The sequence below is a fragment of the Podarcis pityusensis genome (assembly GCF_964106645.2).
Source record: "Podarcis pityusensis genome assembly, chromosome: 4".
NCBI classification, from domain to species: domain Eukaryota; kingdom Metazoa; phylum Chordata; class Lepidosauria; order Squamata; family Lacertidae; genus Podarcis; species Podarcis pityusensis.
Window position 1 is genome coordinate 71,903,207 of NC_138027.1, and position 20,697 is coordinate 71,923,903.

General features: G+C 40.1%; 1 protein-coding gene across 5 annotated transcripts in view; it reads left to right on the top strand.

The window, feature by feature from the left end:
* ZBED1 (zinc finger BED-type containing 1) overlaps window positions 1-20,697 on the top strand; it is a 142,213-nt gene that overhangs the window by 62,911 nt on the left and 58,605 nt on the right. For 4 of the 5 annotated variants that reach the window (XM_081001333.1, XM_081001332.1, XM_081001334.1 and 1 more), the window contains one exon: window positions 3,955-4,023. The exons of the other annotated variant lie outside the window; for it this stretch is intronic. In XM_081001333.1, the coding sequence (XP_080857459.1) occupies window positions 3,955-4,023 (69 nt within the window). The remainder of the gene's footprint in view (window positions 1-3,954; window positions 4,024-20,697) is intronic. 5 annotated transcript variants of the gene reach the window in all.

The following is a 20,697-nucleotide window of genomic DNA, read 5'->3' on the forward strand; positions in this document are numbered from 1 at the left end:
CTCATCTCGCTTTATTGGCCGAAGGAGCTGGCGTACAGCTTCCGGGTCATGTGGCCAGCATGGAGAACCAGAACAGCACACGGAAACGCCGTTTTTACCTTCCCGCAGGAGCGGTACCTATTTATCTACTTGCACTTTGAGGTGCTTTCGAACTGCTAGGTTGGCAGGAGCAGGAACCGAGCGATGGCAGCTCACCCCGTTGCGGGGATTCGAACCACCAACCTTCTGATTGGCAAATCCTAGGCTCTGTGGTTTAACCCACAGTGCCACCTGCGTCCCTAATGATTTTGAGATACTGATAACAAATCATCCTGGAAAGTACACTGAGAAAAAGGAAGACCTTTGCCTGGGTTTCTATGCACAGATACAGTTTTGCATAGCTGAGGTTCAGATCATGGAAGATGCTACAGTGATCAGCATTCTGAGTTTCTTGTATGAATTTCAGAATTAAAACAGGGCTCTTAGCTGCCATCCATCGCTTTTTACCATCTGATTGCTTTGAGTAAACCTCTTTACCTTGTCATTTAAGTGTTGATTTATATGTTCAACATTATTTATATTTAGCTTTTATTGTAAAGTGAGTGTTTCATCTCAGCAATTTATGAGCCTTTGAATTGCAATTTCTTTTTGCATCCCTTCACATATACGCTCCACATCAATATTTTCATCCACTACATTTGCAGCAAGCCAACCTGTAACAAAAACGTTTGTTCTTTGGCCTTTCAGAATGGTTGGTTTTCTTCTGCTTCCTTTTTTGTGGAGACATTGCTTATGGACAATCCTTACTACTTTATTTTTTAGCAATATCTGAGTGAAAACGAAAAGAACTAGTTGCAACCAGTTCTGTGTGCTCAACAGAGCTCTGGGTTTGGTTTTATTTAACAGCAGCCACCTCCACCCCATGGCAAACTGCTTTTGGAATAGTGGGAACTAGTTGGAATCTTGGTCTTGTCACGCAGCAAGTCCTAGCTGGTACAAAGAGCTGTGGATCTCTTGTTTACCAATAAGTATGACTGCTGAAGTTCTCCTGACCCTTCTGCTTCCTGGTGTTAGGGAAGGACCTGTTGCAAGGTTTTTTCTTTTAACCAAGTTTCACAAACTTATTTCAAACTTTGTTTAAGAATGAACCAGTGCGGGGGGGGGGGGGGAAGGCTCATCATTGTCAAGGCAAAAAAGGGAATTTAGTGGAGAGGGTACATTCACCTAAGATAGGGATTTAAGGGAGTATCTGAGTCCACGGCCCATTCCTGATCTCTTATCTATCGTTAAGTGGCCACTAGCATAATTTCTGAACTGAACTGCAGAAGCAGTACAATTACACAGACTTAAATGCACAACAAGAGCAGTAACTGAAGAAGCACCAAAACCTTCCCCTTGCAAACTGAAATATGCATGCTTGGTAAGCAATTACTTAATTTGGCTTTCCTTCTCTTGAAGTCTGTGGATATATAATCTACCACCCCCTTTATGAGAGGCAATGTTACTCTGCTTGGAGCGTAGAAAGACAATGTTAAATTAATACAATAATGTTGTTTTTGTTTTAACTACTTATTTGTGTTTTTATACCATATTTTTATCTTGTGAACTGCCTTGAGATCTTTTGATGAAGGGCTGTATATAAATCTTAATAATAATAATAATAATATAGAATTTTATGTATTCATTTTAAAATATATATGTCACCTTGAGAGTTTAACTTAACATAATATATTAATATAATAATTTAAAAGTGCAGCTTCAGCAATAATAAAAGAAAACAAATTAAAACACAAATAACAGAGTAAGAAATACAATACAATTTCTAGAAGACGTGTTTAGAAATATTATTCATCTGGAATTGCATCCATATGGAAGTGCTCGGGTTTTCTTAAAATAATGAATATGCAGCATGAAATATGTTAATATGCAATATGTTGTCCAGATGAAATTAATATTATCAGGACTTAGACAAGACTCTGGAGGCTCTTAATAAGCCTGCTTGCTGTACCGCAGCTGATGGATGAGGAAGAAGATCAGATGAAATTCTTGCAGGGATTATCATAGAAGCTTCCTCCCCCCCCCCCCCCCCAGCATAGCTACATCCAGTACTATGGCACACATTGGATTTTAATTCCCTGCTGTAGAAAATCACTTAGGCTGAAAAAGTGAGGAGATTTGATCTCATGCCCATAGCTTCGTTCTATGAGAACTCCATGGATATGGCAGTTTTACTGGAGGGTTTGTTCGTTGACACTGCATCTATTTTTAGGGATTAGGATCAAACTGAATGTTTGCGCTGTGTAACCCCAAGATTATTTCTATAGTGAAAACAAATACTGTTAAGAGTTATTTTGCCTCTTTCTTTTGTTTAACTTCCTTCCGCCCCACCCCACTCCATGGTTAAATAAAAAGAGATCAGCCAGGCAGTGCTGATATAATTGAAAAGCTGATCTAATAGATGCGGAGTCAATTGCAGACTAGTGTTCATGTCAGGAGTTTGCAGACAAAAATTGCTGTCTGTGTCTATAACTTTTAAATCCTATAAAGACTGCCCATTTGAAATGGTTACATAAGATTTTATTTGGGAAGTGAGTGTGTGTGTGTGTGTGTGTGTGTGTGTGTGGATTGCATAGGAGAATGAAAGCTATTGTGAATGCTAGAAAATTAACCTGTTACAAACTACTTTCACAATGAATGTGTGTGTGTGTGATCTTTTTGGTCAGCTTTACATTTACCTATAGGCATTGTTGCACAGCGATCAGGACCTAAGTGATATTCTTTAAAATCTGTGGCAAGTAAAGAATGATTGTTATGAAAGTGGAGAGACTGTGGAGTTATTAACTACTGTATGTTTCACCCTATAAGGCGCACCAGACCATAAGACGCACCTAGTTTTTGGAGGAGAAAAACAAGAAAAAAAATATTCTGCATCTCAGAAGCCAGAACAACAAGAGGGATCGCTGCGCAGCGAAATTAGCGATCCCTCTTGCTGTTCTGGCTTCTGGGATAGCTGCGCAGCCTGCATTCGCTCCATAAGACGCACACACATTTCCCCTTACTTTTTAGGAGGGAAAAAGTGAGTCTTATAGAGCAAAAAATACGGCATCTTAGAAGAGTTCAAATTAATTTTGAAGGTTTGGCTATAGGCTTTGGTTTTGGGTTTGACATGAAATATAGAATTTGTCCTAAAAATTCAACCTGAACATTCATTTTGATAGCTCACCCTTCAGTGCAGATATTTCATTACAACATTTTCCTGTTTTGCTAATGGTTGTAGGGACCAGCTTGATATTCAAAACTGAAATGTAGAGTATCCAGAATTTATGCCAAATAATCTTTCCATATTTCTCCACACCTCTGCCTTCAAGGAAAATAGGACATATATTACTGTTCATTCTATTTCCTCCACTCCCCAGCTTGAAAATGAATGCAAAAGTTGATCATGTATTTGAACATCAGTGTATTCTGCCTTTCACTGCATTCCCTGCCCTCACCTCCCTAAAATGGATCAGAGGCTAAGCTGCTTCAAATACAGAAATGTGCCATAAATTACAAACCAAGTTTCAGTCCTTAAGTGAGAGAAAACGCATCACATTTCTCCCTTTCCGTCTGTCATAGCTTAATTGAAAATAGATGTGCAGTTGGGCTGATATCGCATCTGAAACATGTATTTATCTTCTGAACGTGTACCAAATTTTATTCCAGGATCTCAGTGTTCAAGGGAGATGCTGTGTTTTTAAGCCAATACTGAATGGGCAATTAAGCTTTTCTCTACTAAGACCTTATTTCACTCAGCCAGTAACAGAATTCTTTCTTATATTTATTGTAACCCCCCCCCTTCTCTTCTTCCTTTGCTTAAACATTTAAGAATTTCAGGTGTATATTTTTCTTTTTGCAGGATTTATTATTGCGCTTTAAGTCTGCAATACTGACAGTTTTTCACAGTTATTTTTCTCTATCTTGATTTTATAACAGCTGGAAACAAGGAAAAAGAAGGCCAAGAAACTGTGATGAAAATAAAAGAAGAAGCTTTAAATGCAAAAGGTACTTCTATATGCCTTTCCAATCAAAATTAAAAAATCAAACCTCTTCAGCAATGTATTTTTCTCATGGGCACTTTTCAGTTCAAGGTACTGATTGTGTGGATTTTTAACAAACATGTATGTGACACTTGTCATTGAAGTGATCGATTAACCATGTATAGGGCAAGGTGATCTTGCAAGGAAACTGGTCACAAGCTGTTAAAGGCCTTAGATACTAATAGTTATGCCTTGTCAGGGCAGATCTAGATGTAAATAAATGATGGTTGTTCTGACTGGATAAGTGTAGTGACACGTTCTGCCTTTCTTCTTTCCCAAGATCTATGTGCCAGCGCCCCTTTAAAGCAGATCTTGCCCACCATGAGGCAGGGTGAAGCAGCCCCCTCAGGTGGTGGAAGCGCAAGAAGTGGTCCACCGCTTCTGATGCTGGCAAAATGCTCCCTCTCACCAACTTTCAGTGAGAGGGAGGTATTCCAGCATGCAATGTTGCCACTCCCTGGTGTGGAGGAGACGAGTGCCAAGGCCTTGCAGAATGCCCCCCTCTTGACGAATTTTGATGAGGGGGGTGTTATGGCAGCAGGGGCAGGCGGGGCATGGTGGGGGAGCAGGAGGTGGCACATTCCCATTTCGCCTCAAGTGGCAAAATGGGACAGGCTGCCCCTGTTTTACAGTGTGCTCATGAGAGCTTGCGCAGCCTTCTGATTCTCACCATAGCTGTTGTTGTTTCTAGCAACACTGAAGAAGGGAAAATGGGGCGCTTTTTTTTCAGCCGGAACTCATTTCTGGCACCTCTCAGGTGGGCACCATTTGCCATTCTAAGAGAACAAGGGTGGCGTTCGTGGTGAGTTCCGGCACATTTTTTTCTTCAGAAATAGCACTGGGAAAATGCACACGGAGGCCACGTGAGAGATGATTAGGCAAGTGGGGAATTGCATGGGATATTTGCATAGATCAGTCATTGCTTTTTACTGCAAAAAGTGACACATGGTTCACAGTTGCTTTTTTGTAAGAAGCCTGCAGACTGTAAATTAGAACAGTAGTGGGAATAGCACAGTTGATACATGTGTGTGTACGCAAAAACACAGTATTTGTTCATAATTAGAGTTTAACTTGGGAAACAAACCAGGGCAGATGGTTGAGAGTGGTTGTTGGCTTGCTTGCTTGCTTGCTTGTTTGTTTTAAGACCCAAAAGGGGGCATCAGCCTATGTGGCAAAGGGTATTGTTTGTGAGTAAGGCAGAGTTGACATTTAGCCTCCATTTTCTCGGAAGATGCTTTCAAACCACGAGAAGAGAATATTCCATATGTAATGCAATGAGCACAAATATTTCTACTGTAAGATAGCAGTTATGACAAGCCGAGAGGGAACAGAACATCAGTTTGACAGTAAGCAAACCCTGATAAGATTCTTGTGAAACCTTTTAAAATAACTTGTCTAGACAATTTTTTTTAAAAAGTCTGTACCGTCTAAATTTATTTGCGTAGATAATTGGGAAAGGATTAAAAGAACTGTTAGGCTTTTTAAAAGTTAGTTTCCTGGTTTCAGGTAGTATTGCAGAGCTGTGCAAAGATGCTTGTGCCACCACATTCTCCCTTCCTTTATCTACAGCGTCTTCATTTTCTTAGTATGCTAAACAAACATCTGATGAACAGTGACATGATAGCCATGTAGAGGGCAAGAGTGCAGCCTTTCAGATGTCCTGTATTGTTTATTCTTTGACTGGTCAACTCCTTCCAGGGCTGTGTATAACACTGCTTGCTCCCACAGTGAGGCTAGTTTTTCTGTGGTTCCAGAAGACTCTCTTAACTAAAGCTACCAATGAGTAAGAGGAGCTGACACGTGCAAGCCAACATCCCTAGTGAATGAAGCCATGGGCAATGCAGTCTGTAGGACTCGTCTGAGAGGTGGCAGTTTCTGATGGCTGTAGATGCATAGCCAATAGTTAAGGTTGATGGAGGCCTCTGGTCTATAGCCATATAGACCAGTTTAGTCTTGGATATGGAGCGTTGGCCCATGATCTTCTGCCACCCGAAGCTTGTTCAGGCAGCACACAGCCCAGAATACCACCACCATCACCATTATTATGCATTCATCTGTAGTGCTACAGTTCTCATAGAGTTGTATCCAGTGCTGCAATAGTAGAGTTTCACTTGTGCAACAGTATTTTCTCTTCTTCTCCCCACACATGCCTAGAATAAGCTCCATAGTGCCCCCTGACCCACTGGAGCAGATTTGAGGGTCCGATGTGGGTTACAGAGGAGAAGAGGGCAAATTCTTGTTGCGTAACATGAAGTCTACCAAGTGAACAGAGCAGCAGCATTGGTGCAACCCAAAATTTTAACATTTTAATATTGTGAGACTTGTGCTAAAGTATAAAACTAAATCCAAATCTAAAGCATGTCCCATGCCTTCTTTCCATATGGCAAAGGTTTGAAATGAAAACACACTTATTAAGGCATCGTACGTGGCAGACATTTGATTCGCACGGACAAAGATTTCTATTGTGTCCTAGTTCTTTTCCCGTGGAAACAAAATGCATTGGGCACTTGTATACCTCCTGGACCACTTTATTTGCACAATTTTCCTGGAGCAACAGATCTCACCAGGAGTAACTTGCAACAAATATATATTAATTTAAGCTGGAGACTGCTTCCTTTGAGGAAGATGTATTTTTTTCAAACTATAATTAGGGTGTCTCGTAGTTTTCTCAAGAAGAACATTTTCATCAGTGCAAGATCAGAGGGAGAAAAGGAATTACATACAGTGGTACCTCTAGTTGCAGACACGATCCGTTCTGGGGTGCTGTTTGCACCCCAAAAAGTCCTCAACTAGAGCGGCGCTTCTGCGCACGCACAGAGCGCGATAGAGCGCTTCTGCGCATGTGTGAAGCGCACAGAACACTTCTGTGTGTGCACGCACAGCGAAACCTGGAAGTATACACTTCCGGGTTTGCTGCGTTCGCAAGCCGCAACATGAACCTAACACAACACAAGGTATGACTGTAGTGCTTATTTTGCAAGCCTGGCTTGTGCAGGCTACTGCTTCCTTCTTTTAACAGATGTTTCAGTACAAGGTGAATGCAGAATTAGGTATTATGATAATGCTTATTTTATTAGTTATTAGGTATCTATATATGATATTCATTACACAACCTCCTTGTCAAGATGCTTCCGATTAGCATGTCTTTATGCTTAATTTGCTACCTGAATTTTACATTTGTCTTCTTGGATCTAATTTTTGTAATTCTATTTTCAGACGGCGAAGTTCCCTTAGCAATCACTTATTCCAAGCACATCCATAATATAAGCAAGACTTTGAGTAGCATATAATATATATTCATTAATAATCTGTGTCTTGATAACCACCGAAACAAAAGCTGATTTCATGTAAAATGCATAAACCAGAAGAATCTGAATACCAGATGGAGTTGGTGTCTGAATGAGCATAGGTGGTTGCCATAGTAAATAGAAATGGTTTGGACTGGGAGACTGATACCACCCAGTAGTCTGTCATTTGAATGCCTACTACTGTTGAACAAGGGAGGAGCAAACGGAATACTATTGTGGATGGAGGACAGGCAAGCATCCATGATCTTAAAAAAACAGCAACCCAATAATACAGAATTACATTTGGATTTTAACTGAGGGGATACATGGAAGGGTTGGGCTGTGTGGGTATTGATCTGGAATGAGTTAAGAGCTGGGAACTGGAAGTCAGGTCTGAAGAGCAAACGGGATCAGAGGAGAAACCAGAAGGCAGGATTGGAGAACAGGTCAGAAGCAAAGACTTGCTGGACCTTGTTGCTCACTGAGACAGGAAGTTCTACCTTGCTGCCCAGGATGAGTCAACCTGTGTGTCACCAGTCTGAATATTGCAGTGCCTCTGCTCATCCAATAGGGCAGTGGTCAGCAGTCCTGATAGGAGAACCATTGGGTGGGGCATGCACAATGACAGTGACCACAGCTTCGTGATGATTCTTCTATGGAAGCAGCAAATGCATTTTTCTTCTGAACGCCAGTTGCTTGGGTGAAGACCTTGCTCCTTCACTGTTGACTTCCCAGAGGCATCAGGATTGCATGAAACTGGGTGCTTGACAAAAGAGGCTTTTAGCCTGAGCCAGCAGAGCTGCTCTTAATGCTATGTAGGTTACTGCCATACATATGAGGAGAAGGTAATCAGAGCAGACCTGGAGAACTAGGCATGTCCCAGTTTTTGCTTAGCTTGCAGCAAAAGCAAGCTCCTTCAGGTCATCATCCAGGTTGGAGCAGGGCTTTGTAGCAATGTCACCTGGAATGGCAGTATGACAATAACTCCAAAACTACCATTGTGACTACAACATCTCATTGCAGGGTTATAAATACACTGGCCAGGGGCTTTGGATTCCAACATGCTCCTTCACCACCATAACAACAACAACAACAACAACTTATTTATACCTCGCCCATCTGGCTGGGCTTCCCCAGCCATTGTATTTAAAATACAATAAAACATCAAAGATTAAAAATGTCCCTAAACACAGCTGCCTTCACCACTGCAGTGGTACCTCTGGTTATGAACTTAATTCGTTCTGGATGTCCGTTCTTAACGTGAAACTGTTGTTAACCTGAAGCACCACTTTAGCTAATAGGGCCTCCTCCTGCCGCCGTGCCACCGGCGTGCGATTTTTGCTCTCATCCTGAGGTAAAGTTCTTAACCCAAGGTACTACTTCTGGGTTAGCAGAGTCTGTAACCCAAAGTGTTTGTAACCCAAGGTGTTTGTAACCCATGGTACCACTGTAGTCTGTTTCTCCAGTTAGAGACTGTTGCAAGCTAGCATTTGGTGTTATATTAGCTTCACCCAAAGAACCCTAATAATCATAGCTGAGAATGGTGCTGAAAAATTCAAGTTAGAGATTCCTTCTCTGACCCACAGTTTCCTTGGTGGAGGATGTGACTGTTAATCTACACTACCGTCTTAAATCAGTTTCCCCCCTCTGTGCCAGTATGTTAGTTCACATGATACAATGACAGCCAGTCACTTAACTTTGTTTGCTTTCAGACAGTTATATATTCAGATTTCATTTTCTTCCTCTTAATAGCATCCGGTGTGTTAGATGCATTTTATAATCCAGAGTGACCAGGGCCAGATTTAGATTTGATGAGGCCCTAAGCTACTGAAAGTAACGGGGCCCTTTATATGTCCAGCTGCCCTTTGTCAACAACAAATTGTCACTGTTTTTTGTGTTGAATATATGCTATATGGTAATTTATGGACCTTACAGGTATCTAAAGCCATTTGCACATAACAAATAGGAGCCTACACAACACAAAACACTGTTGCTGTGTGTAGGTTTTATTTTATTTATTTTCTATCTTATATTTTGGAAATGTACATCCAGTTTTTTCCCCTTCAATTTCCCAAGAGAGTGGGGCCCTAAGCTATAGCTTGTTTAGCTTATACATAAATCCAGCACTAAGAGTGACCTCATAGTGGCTTACATGTGGCACCAGAACAGGTTGTGGCAGTTGAAGATGATGCACAAAATGTGTGCTAGGTATTCAGTGAAATGCCACAGAGCCCCTCCCTGTCTTATATCTTCCCAGGAAAAGAAACAAAAACAAAATTAGATGGGGTCCTTTTGTGGATCTTAAGCTATGGTTTGGCTGAAGGAGGGATAGAAAGCAAACCCGAACAATTGAGAGTTGATAGTATGCATATTTATGAAAGAGAAATTCCGTTGCCCTGGCAGGCTAATGAATGTTAACTGTGGTTTAACTTTAATGAGCTTCATTACAACATTATTATTATTTAATAACTGTTTATTGCAACAAGAAAGATAGGTTCTCATTGAGTGTTCTCATTTTCAAGTTTGATCGGTGACAGTTTTATTTTCTCCTTCCAGTCAATTCAGCTGAACTCCAGGGGAAGTAGGAGGAGGGATTTTTGTGACTATTGTAATTTTCTGTTTATAGAAGTTAGATTATCATTGTTGCCTCATTTACACATGTATGCTCATTGTATTATGTACCTGTTCTGGATATCAGTGTCTTGCTTGTACAGTACACAGCTTATGGAATTATTATTATTATTATTATTATTATTATTATTATTATTATTTCTCTCAAATCCTGGTTTCAAATCTTGGTTTAAGGCTAGGAAACCCTGGTTAAGGCTAGCAGGAAAAATCTGAGCTGAATAGGGTGTTTACACTGGCCTACTTGCCCATATTGCTGAGCCATGATTCCTCATCCTGGAAGTTTTATTTAGGTTTGGCATAAAATATGAAGTTCAATGAATTTATCATCAAAGTCTGTACCAGTGTTTTTGATCCTAGTAATTTCACATCATATTTCTGGACTTCCTTTTTCTCTTTACTTATACTTTTTTGGAGGGTAAGGTGAAGCTTCTAGTATCTTGATGGGATATAATTTGCCCTGGGCTTTTCAAATAGTTATACTAGGGCATTTTGTTGTCTTGTAGTGTTGGTGACATTATCTGTCATGATTGCCTGCCTTGTTTCCCTTTCATAGCCAACATCCATGTCTGGTCCTTTATTTAGCTTTCTGTTTACTGCTGTGTTCTCTAGCAAAGATTACTATTGATTTTCACAGACCTTGGGAAAAGAGAGAGCTTTTCAGCGATTGTCACTTCAAGTGACACACACACACACACACACACACACACATATATACCCTTCCAAACATTTAGGCTGACCTAGTTTTATTATTTCTTAGTATTTATTTTGTTTATGAATTGCTTTCCATGAGGCATCTCTAAGCAATTTACAACAGAATTACACATATATAAACACAATTGAAAACAGTTGCATATTAAAACAGTTATGAAAACAGTAAGTATAAAAACAGTTTAAAACTGCAAATGTTAGTATCTGAATTGTTCATATTGGAACAAATGGATTTTCTTTTTCACCATGTCATTTATCATCAGTGGTGCTACCTGGATGCAGAAAAGGGAAAATGTCAAGCTTCAGTAGTTCAAGTGCACACTGCAAGGAGGACCTTTTGATCACAGCTGGTTATTGATTAATTCCATAAAACCCATGGCTCTTACTGTTCATATCCTAGGTAGGCATACAACTTAAATGCATGGCTAACATTGAGTTATGCCCATAAAATTCCTAAAAAAGCTAAATGCCCCACTGATTTTGCAAGACCAGTTCTGATCACTTGCAGTTTTATGTGGTGGAGGTGCACTGTTGGATCACCACATTTATTTTGCTTTACACACACACACACACACACACACACAGCTTTGACCCTAGGAAGATGTGTGATAGGTTTCCAAAGCTTTATTTTTGTTGAGTACTCTCCATAGAGCTCAAGATGATTAAAAAGGAACCCAGTGGCATTCATGTCCTATGCTTCAGTTCTGAACTCAGTGGGGATTCCACCCAAGTAAATTTATGATTAGGATACCAGATACAGAACATTCTGCCTGTCACATTTCTAAGTAACTCCATCTGCTTTGCAAACATTGAGATTATGTGCACTGAATTTTGATATCGTACTTTAAAGATCCACTTGGAGAGCAAGCTGGCTGATTTTTCTATGGGAAACATATGGTAATAGTAAGAAGGAATCTGTGCACACAACAGTTGTCTTGAACTTCACATGCACTGTGGGAATTTCAATGGGTAGTTATTGTGCCTATTGAAATAATAATAATTCATTTTTTTGTTTAAAAAATGAACATATTGAACATATCAAAAAATACAAAATATTATATTTAAAATAATATATGTGAGCTTCATTCCAAGCAAGTTCTGATTCTGATTTTAAAAATGACAGTTATTGTGTGTACATAATTTTAGTTAAATATGTCGTCTGCACAATCTAGCAAAAATTTTCACAATAAAAGCCTGCTGGAAGAATGGAATGGAACTTCACGACTAAAGTGAATACTATGAATGTGATAGGAGGGTGTAATATAGATTTCCCTAAACAAAAAGATATTATTTTCCAACTTCTATTGAATTCATGTCTAGCCTTTGGTAGATAGTGGCTTTTGTGAGCAAAAGAGCAGTCTTACCTTACCCCAGATAGGTCATAAAACCAGCAATATCCAGATTCCAAGTGGAATCTGCTATGATCAGTCTAGAGCCAATTAGTTTTTCTCCAAAGCTCCATGCATTGCTCTTTAAATGGGACAGTGCTTGGGACGTTCAAGCCATATTTTTTCCTTGCTAGTTGGAGACAAAGGCAAGCCTAGGAAGAATCCATACCAGCCATTTATGCTTTAATCAGCATCAGACTTGCAGTTTGTATGCTGACAGGGTGCTTGCCTAACCTTTAGGAGAGACTAGAGAGCTCAAAGAGAGGATTGTGGCAGTAAGGACCGAAGGAGCTGAAATAAAATTAACCCAGAATAGAACTGATGTGCATCAGGGGGTGCTGAATCAATATGCTAAGACCCAGATCCTAAATACCTATGCCAATGGATTGAAAGAGAGAGAGAGCTTTGCAATATAAATAATCACGAAGGAGGAGTAGAAGAAATAATTTGGGCTGTTTAAGTTCCCTGAACACATGGAGGACAAGAATATTGTTCAGGGACATTTCTTTCTTTCTCTCTTCCCACCCACTAGCTGACAGATATTTATTTACTGAATACTGCTCAGGGAAATTTACTTCTCTCTCCCTCTCCACCCACTAGCTGACAAATATTTATTTCCTGGACGCTGAGCATATCTGCAGAACTCTACAAGCTTAAGGCAAAAAGTGTCAGAATCTGGGAGCTATTGATATCTTTCTCAACTTCAGAATCAAAGAAAATTTTCTGGATAAAGCTCATATGATATGGAAAACTCATGGATGTGGGTAGGGATGCAAAGAGCGTGTTGGACCACGTCACTGTTTTGAAGTTGCAAAATCCCTGTCTGCTGTGAAGTGTTTTCATGCTCCTGAAGTCACTGACCATTGCCAGATCATTCCTGAAGTTATTGATTATTGCCAGATCATTCCTGAAATACAGGGTGAGTCTTTTAAAAGAGGCCCTGTGGAACATGTGTACTCTGTATCCACGGGGCCTCTTTTAAAGGACTCATCCTGTATTTCACATATGTTAAATTCTTTTGAGTTCGGTGGAATTCTCATAGCAGTTTAGATTATATACCTCGGGTTAAGAACTTAAGTCGTTTTGGAGGTCCGTTCTTAACCTGAAACTGTTCTTAACCTGAGGTACCACTTTAGCTAATGGGGCCTCCTGCTGCCACCGTGCTGCCACCGCATGATTTCTGTTCTCATCCTGAAGCAAAGTTCTTAACCCAAGGTACTATTTCTGGGTTAGTGGAGTCTGTAACCTGAAGCGTCTGTAACCTGAAGCTTCTGTAACCCGAGTTACCACTGTATCACCTAGTTGACTTGCACAATCTCTATTTATTGTTGTAGAGATCCAGGTTCCTTCTGTCTGCCTCTTTCTGGGCTTCCTACCTATCTAGTTCCTAGGATCAGATCAACCTAATTCTCAAACTTTAAAAGAGTATTTGTTTGTTTATTATTATCATAATTAATAACAACAACAACTACAACTACATTTTCAAAGGACTTACACATGTTTAAAGAACTTTGCATGCATTATCTAGTTGTAATCCTTACAGTGACCCTGCATGTCATGTCATGTCATGTCATTATTTTATTACATTTCTCCTCTTATGGGGCATTGAGAGTGTGAATTTGATATCTAACAAAATTTGATATCTAACAAACTAAACGAACCACACATAATGATGCTTAATGTGGTTCTGCTGATAGCTTTTCCATTTTATTTTTGCGGCCAAAAGTATCTGTGTTTTAATGCATAAAATCTGAGGTTGCATTCAGGCCATCACATCACACCATGCTTCTCTTTCTTTTTCTGACATGTTTGCCATCGAGCCCAGATGCCAAGTTACAGTAGCAGCTGGCTCCATGGAGATCCCTGAGGCTACAGCTGTATGAAGTTCTCCTGGTTATACTGTGGGCCAAATCATGTAGATGAATAGTGAAATGCTTTGTCTCAGCAGTCCTGCCCTCTAAAAATCCCAGTTTTTCATTTCCCTTCTCTGAGGTTGAAACCCCAGATCCTCAGTTAGTGCTTTGTGGGCAAAGGGAGATGTACCACCATCTGTTGTGGTTATGCTTAGTGACGAAGGGGTTTGGGGGAATGGTACACAGTGAGATTTCTAAAATATTTTAGGAAACAATAGAATTTACAGCACAATTGTCTCGCTTATCCAAATCTGAGGGAGAAAATAAGAGCATCAAAATGAACAATCGTTACAGCATTTGCTAGTGATAACGAGGCTGAGAGACACTCAAAAGTGGAAGGTCCAGAAATGACCTGTGGTATAAAATATTTGGCAAATTGCTATTGTAGAAAATATAACCCGAGAGAGGGGTTTTGAGGGGTATTGAAAAGTCAGAAACATTCTGTGATACATGGTGGGACTTAATTTTATATGATAATGATGTAGGACTGAAGAACATCTTAGTAGTTTCACTACAATTATTGCCTTCAACATCACAAGTCTAGTTGTTTGTACCTTTTATGGTCGAGGGGGGGGTAATACAGTGGTACCTTGGGATACATACGCGTCAGGTTACAGACTCTGCTAATCCAGAAATAGTACCTCAGGTTAAGAACTTTGCTTCAGGATGAGAACAGAAATCGTGCTCCGGCGGCGTGGCAACAGCAGGAGGCCCCATTAGCTAAAGTGGTACTTCAGGTTAAGAACAGTTTCAGGTTAAGAACAAAACTCCGGAACGAATTAAGTACGTAACCAGAGGTACCACTGTACTCCTGAATATTCAGACTGTTATGGGACTCCCTTGGAAGTTAGATTAAAAATATACTGAATTTCTATAGAAAAATAAAAATACTTCATTGACCACTAGTGACTTGTAATACTGGGAGAGGGGAGATTGGGAATTTGGCCATTAAATCCTGCCGTCCAGTCAGCGCTTCCGCTGCGCAGTTCTGCTTGGGGCTGACCTGGGCAGGAAAACAGAGTCGCAGCAGTCCTGCCGTCCGTGTGAGATAGAGGGATAAATCAAGTCCAGAGACAGTTCGTTGCTATCTCTAAAAGCGTTTATTTACAAGCCATAAATCCATCAGAACTTTCCGGCATCTCTCCGTGCTAAAAGCACACACAGTCTCTCTGCTGCTTCTTTCAGTCTAAAGTGAAACCAACTCTCACAGACAACACAGACAAAGCCTGTGATGTACGGCCCTGCGTCAGGCCCCTCCCCAGATACAGGACACCAAGGAGTTTTAACCCTGTAAACTCCAAACTCCACAGGGAAGATGGTTTCTTTTTTTCTGTTGTACTTGTTGCTTACACAGCATTAGAATGAACGACTCTCAGTGTTCAGTGAATGGTCTCAGTGCAGTTACCTTGTTGTAGCTCAGTGTGGCTCTGATCAGTGCTTAGCTTGGTGGCTACTGAGAAGCTTATGCGAGCCACTCTAACAGTTCTTTTAATAACAGCTGTAAAACAACCTACAAATATAATGGGTGGGATCGAACATTTTGCTAAGATGACCTTGCCATCAGTGCAGGCATTTCTGTTTGCATGATGGAACTATCTCCTTCCCTGATATGTTATTCTGGGGGTTTTCTTCTAACCCCCGATAGCCATTCAGGAGGAGGAGGAGAGGGAAAACTACACTGAGCTAGTAGGACTCCTTGTGCTGTCTCCTGCTAGCACAACTATTTAGTTGAATCCAACCCAATACCTTCTTTTGCAGGAATGGGGTTTCCTTCACAATCTGTTCTTGATTACTTTTGGCTTTTTCTGACTCCTAACAATGCGACAAACCTTTATTGTTCTCTATTTAGTCTCCCCCCCCCCCCTTTTGATAGAGTTAAGTATAAAGGTGAAATAAGAATTTCAGTTCTGATCTTCATAGATTTCGACAGTTTTGATTTTCATTTGGAGGAGTATACGTGGAGCAGAAATACTCTCCATTCGTTGTGATTAAACTTGACAGAGCCTGTCCTCAAGTCATCAAATGCAGACCCACGTTTCCCAAGAGCATCTGACACTTGCAACCAGTTGTTTCAGGGTTGTATAACTATTAGGCGTTGTGAAAAGCTTTGCTTGATTTTTGTTTATTAAATAAGGCATCTCAACCCATTGTTGAACATAGCATAACAACATAACAACATAACATAACATAACAACATAACATAACATAACATAACATAACATAACATAACATAACACATAATAACATAATACAGTGGTACCTCGGGTTACATACGCTTCAGGTTACAGACTCCGCTAACCCAGAAATAGTGCTTCAGGTTAAGAACTTTGCTTCAGGATGAGAACAGAAATCGTGCTCCGGCGGCGAGGCGGCAGCAGGAGGCCCCATTAGCTAAAGTGGTGCTTCAGATTAAGAACAGTTTCAGGTTAAGTACAGACCTCCGGAATGAATTAAGTACTTAACCCGAGGTACCACTGTACAGTATATGCAAGCAGCACTGTAAGCCACTGATCACTAGTCACTAGTGAAATCAAGTGTGGGGTGAACCATTTGGTTCTAGGAATACCTACCCAGTACAAACTTAAGTAGGCTTAATGCTTATTCACTGGTTCCTCTAGATCAGGCTTCCTCAAACTTGGCCCTCCAGATGTTTTGAGACTACAATTCCCATCATCCCTTGTTGGACCGCATGTGACTCGGATATTCCGGAGCACGGACGGGACACAGGGAGGCAAACGCCCATTCAGGTTTCAAGCAGAGTTTATTTGGTTTGCATATGCAAAGCAAATGGTGCAGGGCAATTTGTTCGCAATCTGCACACCCCAGTCTGGGTGCTCCCACTTCTTATAGACTATACAAATAAACAGAGAGTGAAACTTTTACATTCTTATCCAATCAGACTCCAACATTCCGTGTTTCTCCTTTTGAAGGTTAACACTTCTTAATTTACTCATTCTTGCCTGTCTCCCTGCTTATGGCCTTGATCGTCTCATAACAGTTGCCTTGCTTGTCTGCCTGCTATGGCTTTGATCGCCTCATAACAGTTGCATGATAACTGCATGCTGGAAGTTTCTGTTCCTGAGGCCCTTCACTCTGACCACTGGTGCTGCTAGCTAGGGATCATGGGAGTTGTAGGCCAAAAACATCTGGAGGGGTGAGTTTGAGGAAGCCTGCTCTAGATCAGTGGGTACGGCACTTTTCACATAACAGAAACTACCATAGAGGCAGTGCTCCTTTTCTAGAAAAAGAGGTGCCGGAACTCACCATGAACTCCTCCCTCTTTCTTTTAGAATGGCAATGGCACCTACCTGAGAGGTGCTGGAACTGAGTTCCTGTGAGTTCCCCATGGGAAAAAAAGCCTTGCATAGATGGTATTAAAATTTTCAGAAGTAGGGGGTCCATGGCTTAGCTTTTGAAAAACGGGGGGTCCACAGTAATTAGCTAATTGGGAGCCACTGCTCCTAATAATCCCAGGAACTGTCACAACAGAATACGCTATTGGGGATTCGTAGAGGTGCAGTACACAAGATTTCCCTGCAGAGGGCAGTTTAATTTGTGGTGCAGATAGTTGCTCAAGTAGTTTAGGAGTTTGATGATGCTGAGCTTACTTTATTTTTCTGATATTTCAGAGAGTCATAAACAGTTCACTGTGTGTTTTATATGTTGGTCTTGCATGTATATGCCTCCAAAACACATTCAAATACTGATAAATCACATTTGCAGCATAATTAGAACTGGTTTCTTGGGAAGGGAACCTAATGGAACCAACTCCAAACATTGTTCATAGCTATGCAGCCTCTATATATGCGAGCCATTGGATCAGATGGTGAGCTTTTGTTCTCAAAACCTGGGTGGATAAAAATCAATGATCTTTTTAAAATAAAAAAATAAAAATCAGATTTTTTAAAATTTAAATTGAATTTTTAAAAATTTTAATCAGATTTTTAAAATAAAATGCTTTGGGGGGGGGGAGGGAAATCTTTCTAAAGATAGTTTTCTATTTAAGTTACATTATAGTCCAATGCTATTCATCAGGAAATAAGGATTTGTTTTAAGTTTTGCATGCATGCTAAAATTCAGTCTAAGGTGGTTTTTTTTTTTTAATAAAAAAATTGTTTAACCACATCAGTTAACAAACATGGATACATATGCTATAATGTTATTGTTTTACCGGTACTTAAATAAATTGTTTAAATTGTTATTAAGGAAATTATAATTTTTCTCTTTCCAATAAAGTACAGCAGAAAAGTTGTCCGAATATAAACAGTTAACTTATTAAACCTCACAATAATTATCTGCCAATGTATTTCTAATAGTTATAACCAAATCAGTAATTTTTGATATGACTGTAAAAAATATTCTGAAATTTTATTATTCCAAAAATGAAACCTTCATCTGGTTGTAAATATTAAGATTATACCAGCAAGAATGAGTCTTTCTGTAAAAAAATAGATTAAAATCAAGTCTTACTGACTAGTGATTTAAATCAAGTCTTACTGCCTAGTGATTTAAATTGTGATTTAAATCAATTTGATTTAAATCAAATCCACCCCGCTCAAAACTGATTTTAAATTCCTGTTCAGCCTTGGGGATGTAGCCATCTTCCTTTGTTTCCATCTATAAGATGAAGCCAAGAATTAACTTATCCAATAACTTTGCTGTAAAGACTAACAATTTACAGATTTTAAAGATTGCTGTATGCGTGGGCTATAGTAATGCTGTATACATGGTGATTTTCATATAAGTACGTTACATACTTGGTTAATGGCGATAGGAGTTTAGTGGTCTCAAGCTGTTTTATGCAAGTCTTTCTGTTTTGTACTCAGAACATTTCCTGATGATACCCCTCCAATATGGCTTTTCTCCAGCCACATTTGTAGTATGTTCTTAATACAATTTACTAAACCTCTCACAATGTAGTAGCGGCCTCTTCTCTGATGCATATTGTTCACTGATAACGCAATGAAGCTGGATCAATTCTGGTTGAGCAACAGATTCCTCCTGTCAGGCTTCATGGGGACTTCTTTCTCATTCTCACATGGCTGTTTTTGTGTCGCTGCCTTTAAAACTCTCCCTCCAATTCTGTGTTCTATTTCCTGCTGGAAGGTTTCCAGACATTTTGTGTCACATCACTGTTTGGCAAGTTGTGCTGGCAAAAAGGTTTTTGGTAGCCTGGCTTGGATGAGACCTTTTCAGGGCAAGAAAATGAGACGATTCTGGAAGCAGAGAACAAATACAGGAAATAATTCATTTCCTGATAGTTGAGGAGGAATTATAGGTGCAGATGTTACAGCAAAACAGGCCAGCCTTGGCTGCATCAAGATCGCAAAAGATCATTGTCCCCATGTGATATCATGGAAATATATGTTGGGCTGTGGGTAGCAATCTCCCTCATTAAATAAAGTAGCAGTACATGCTGAACCTCTAACGTTATACAATAATACAATGTGTTGTGATCCAGTGAGCACATGGGGGCCAATTGTTCACATAGCTTGAACTTTTGCTGATGAGTTGACCAGAGCAGTTCCTGCTGCCAAAGAGAGTTTTAAAAATTTAAAAGTCGTTTGCCTGCTTTGCATGGGGAACTGCTGTGCAATAGCTTCTTGCTTCATGAATACATATGGAACACTGTGTACTCAGTCCTCCATTCATTACTGCTTCTGCCTTCTGTGCTGATCATAGAATGCTGTTGGCTGGTTATAATAGCCAAGTGAAATGGACCCTGCTAGGAGGAATCTACTAAACACACCCTTTGAGGATGTTTTTGAGAATAAAGTCGGTCAGCTCCATAACGTTAAGATGTTTATTAAAGTTTTTCATAATACGGTGAGATATAGAAAACTAATGCAATTAAAAACAAAACAGAAACAGCTGCAGAAAAAAAGAGAAGAGAAAGAATGAGAAAGAAGTCGGTGCTATAATCATTCCTGGCCAGGGCTAGCCTGACCACTAGTCAGTGCCTTGCTGACCGTGAGATTAGATTACTGTAATGTGCTCTATGTGGGGCTGCCCTTGGGTCTGGTTCAGAAGCACCAGCTGGTGCAGATTGCTGCAGCCAGATTGCTGATAGGAATTTCTGGCCAAGAACACGTGACACCATTGTTAAAGCAGCAGTACCAGCTGCCCACGTGCTACAGAGACAGGTTCAAGGTTCTTATATTGATTTACAAAGCCCTGAAAAGCTTGAGTCCAGAATAACTCAGGGATTGCCTGAACTCGGCTCAGTTACTAAGATCATCCACGGGAGCAAATTTGATCATTCCCTGAGTTGGTGAGGCTCATATGACCGCACGCCTTTAGTGTCACCAGCCCAGTCCTATGGAGCATCCTTCCAACCTTGTGTATCAACCTATAAACAGCCTGCTGAATTTTTCACTGTTCCACTAGAAAGGCAATTAAGAGTAGATCCCCCAACAATAGTCTACTGATGTTTGCTTTTAAATTTCTTGTTGCTTTTAACTTTTTATGGTTTGGTTTTTTGTTTTTATATTGTTGTAAACTGCTGTGATATATCTTTATGATACATTGGTATATACACTCTTTTTATAAGCAAACAAATAAATTGCCATTCGCAGTTTGGTTTGCAACATGAGAATTTGGATAGGGTTTAAATATTTACCTCTCCATCCTGTTACTGAGGGTTGAGACTGCAGTCCAAAACGTGCTGAAATGGAAGCAAGTCTGTTTAAAACCAATTGGGGGCTTATTTTCA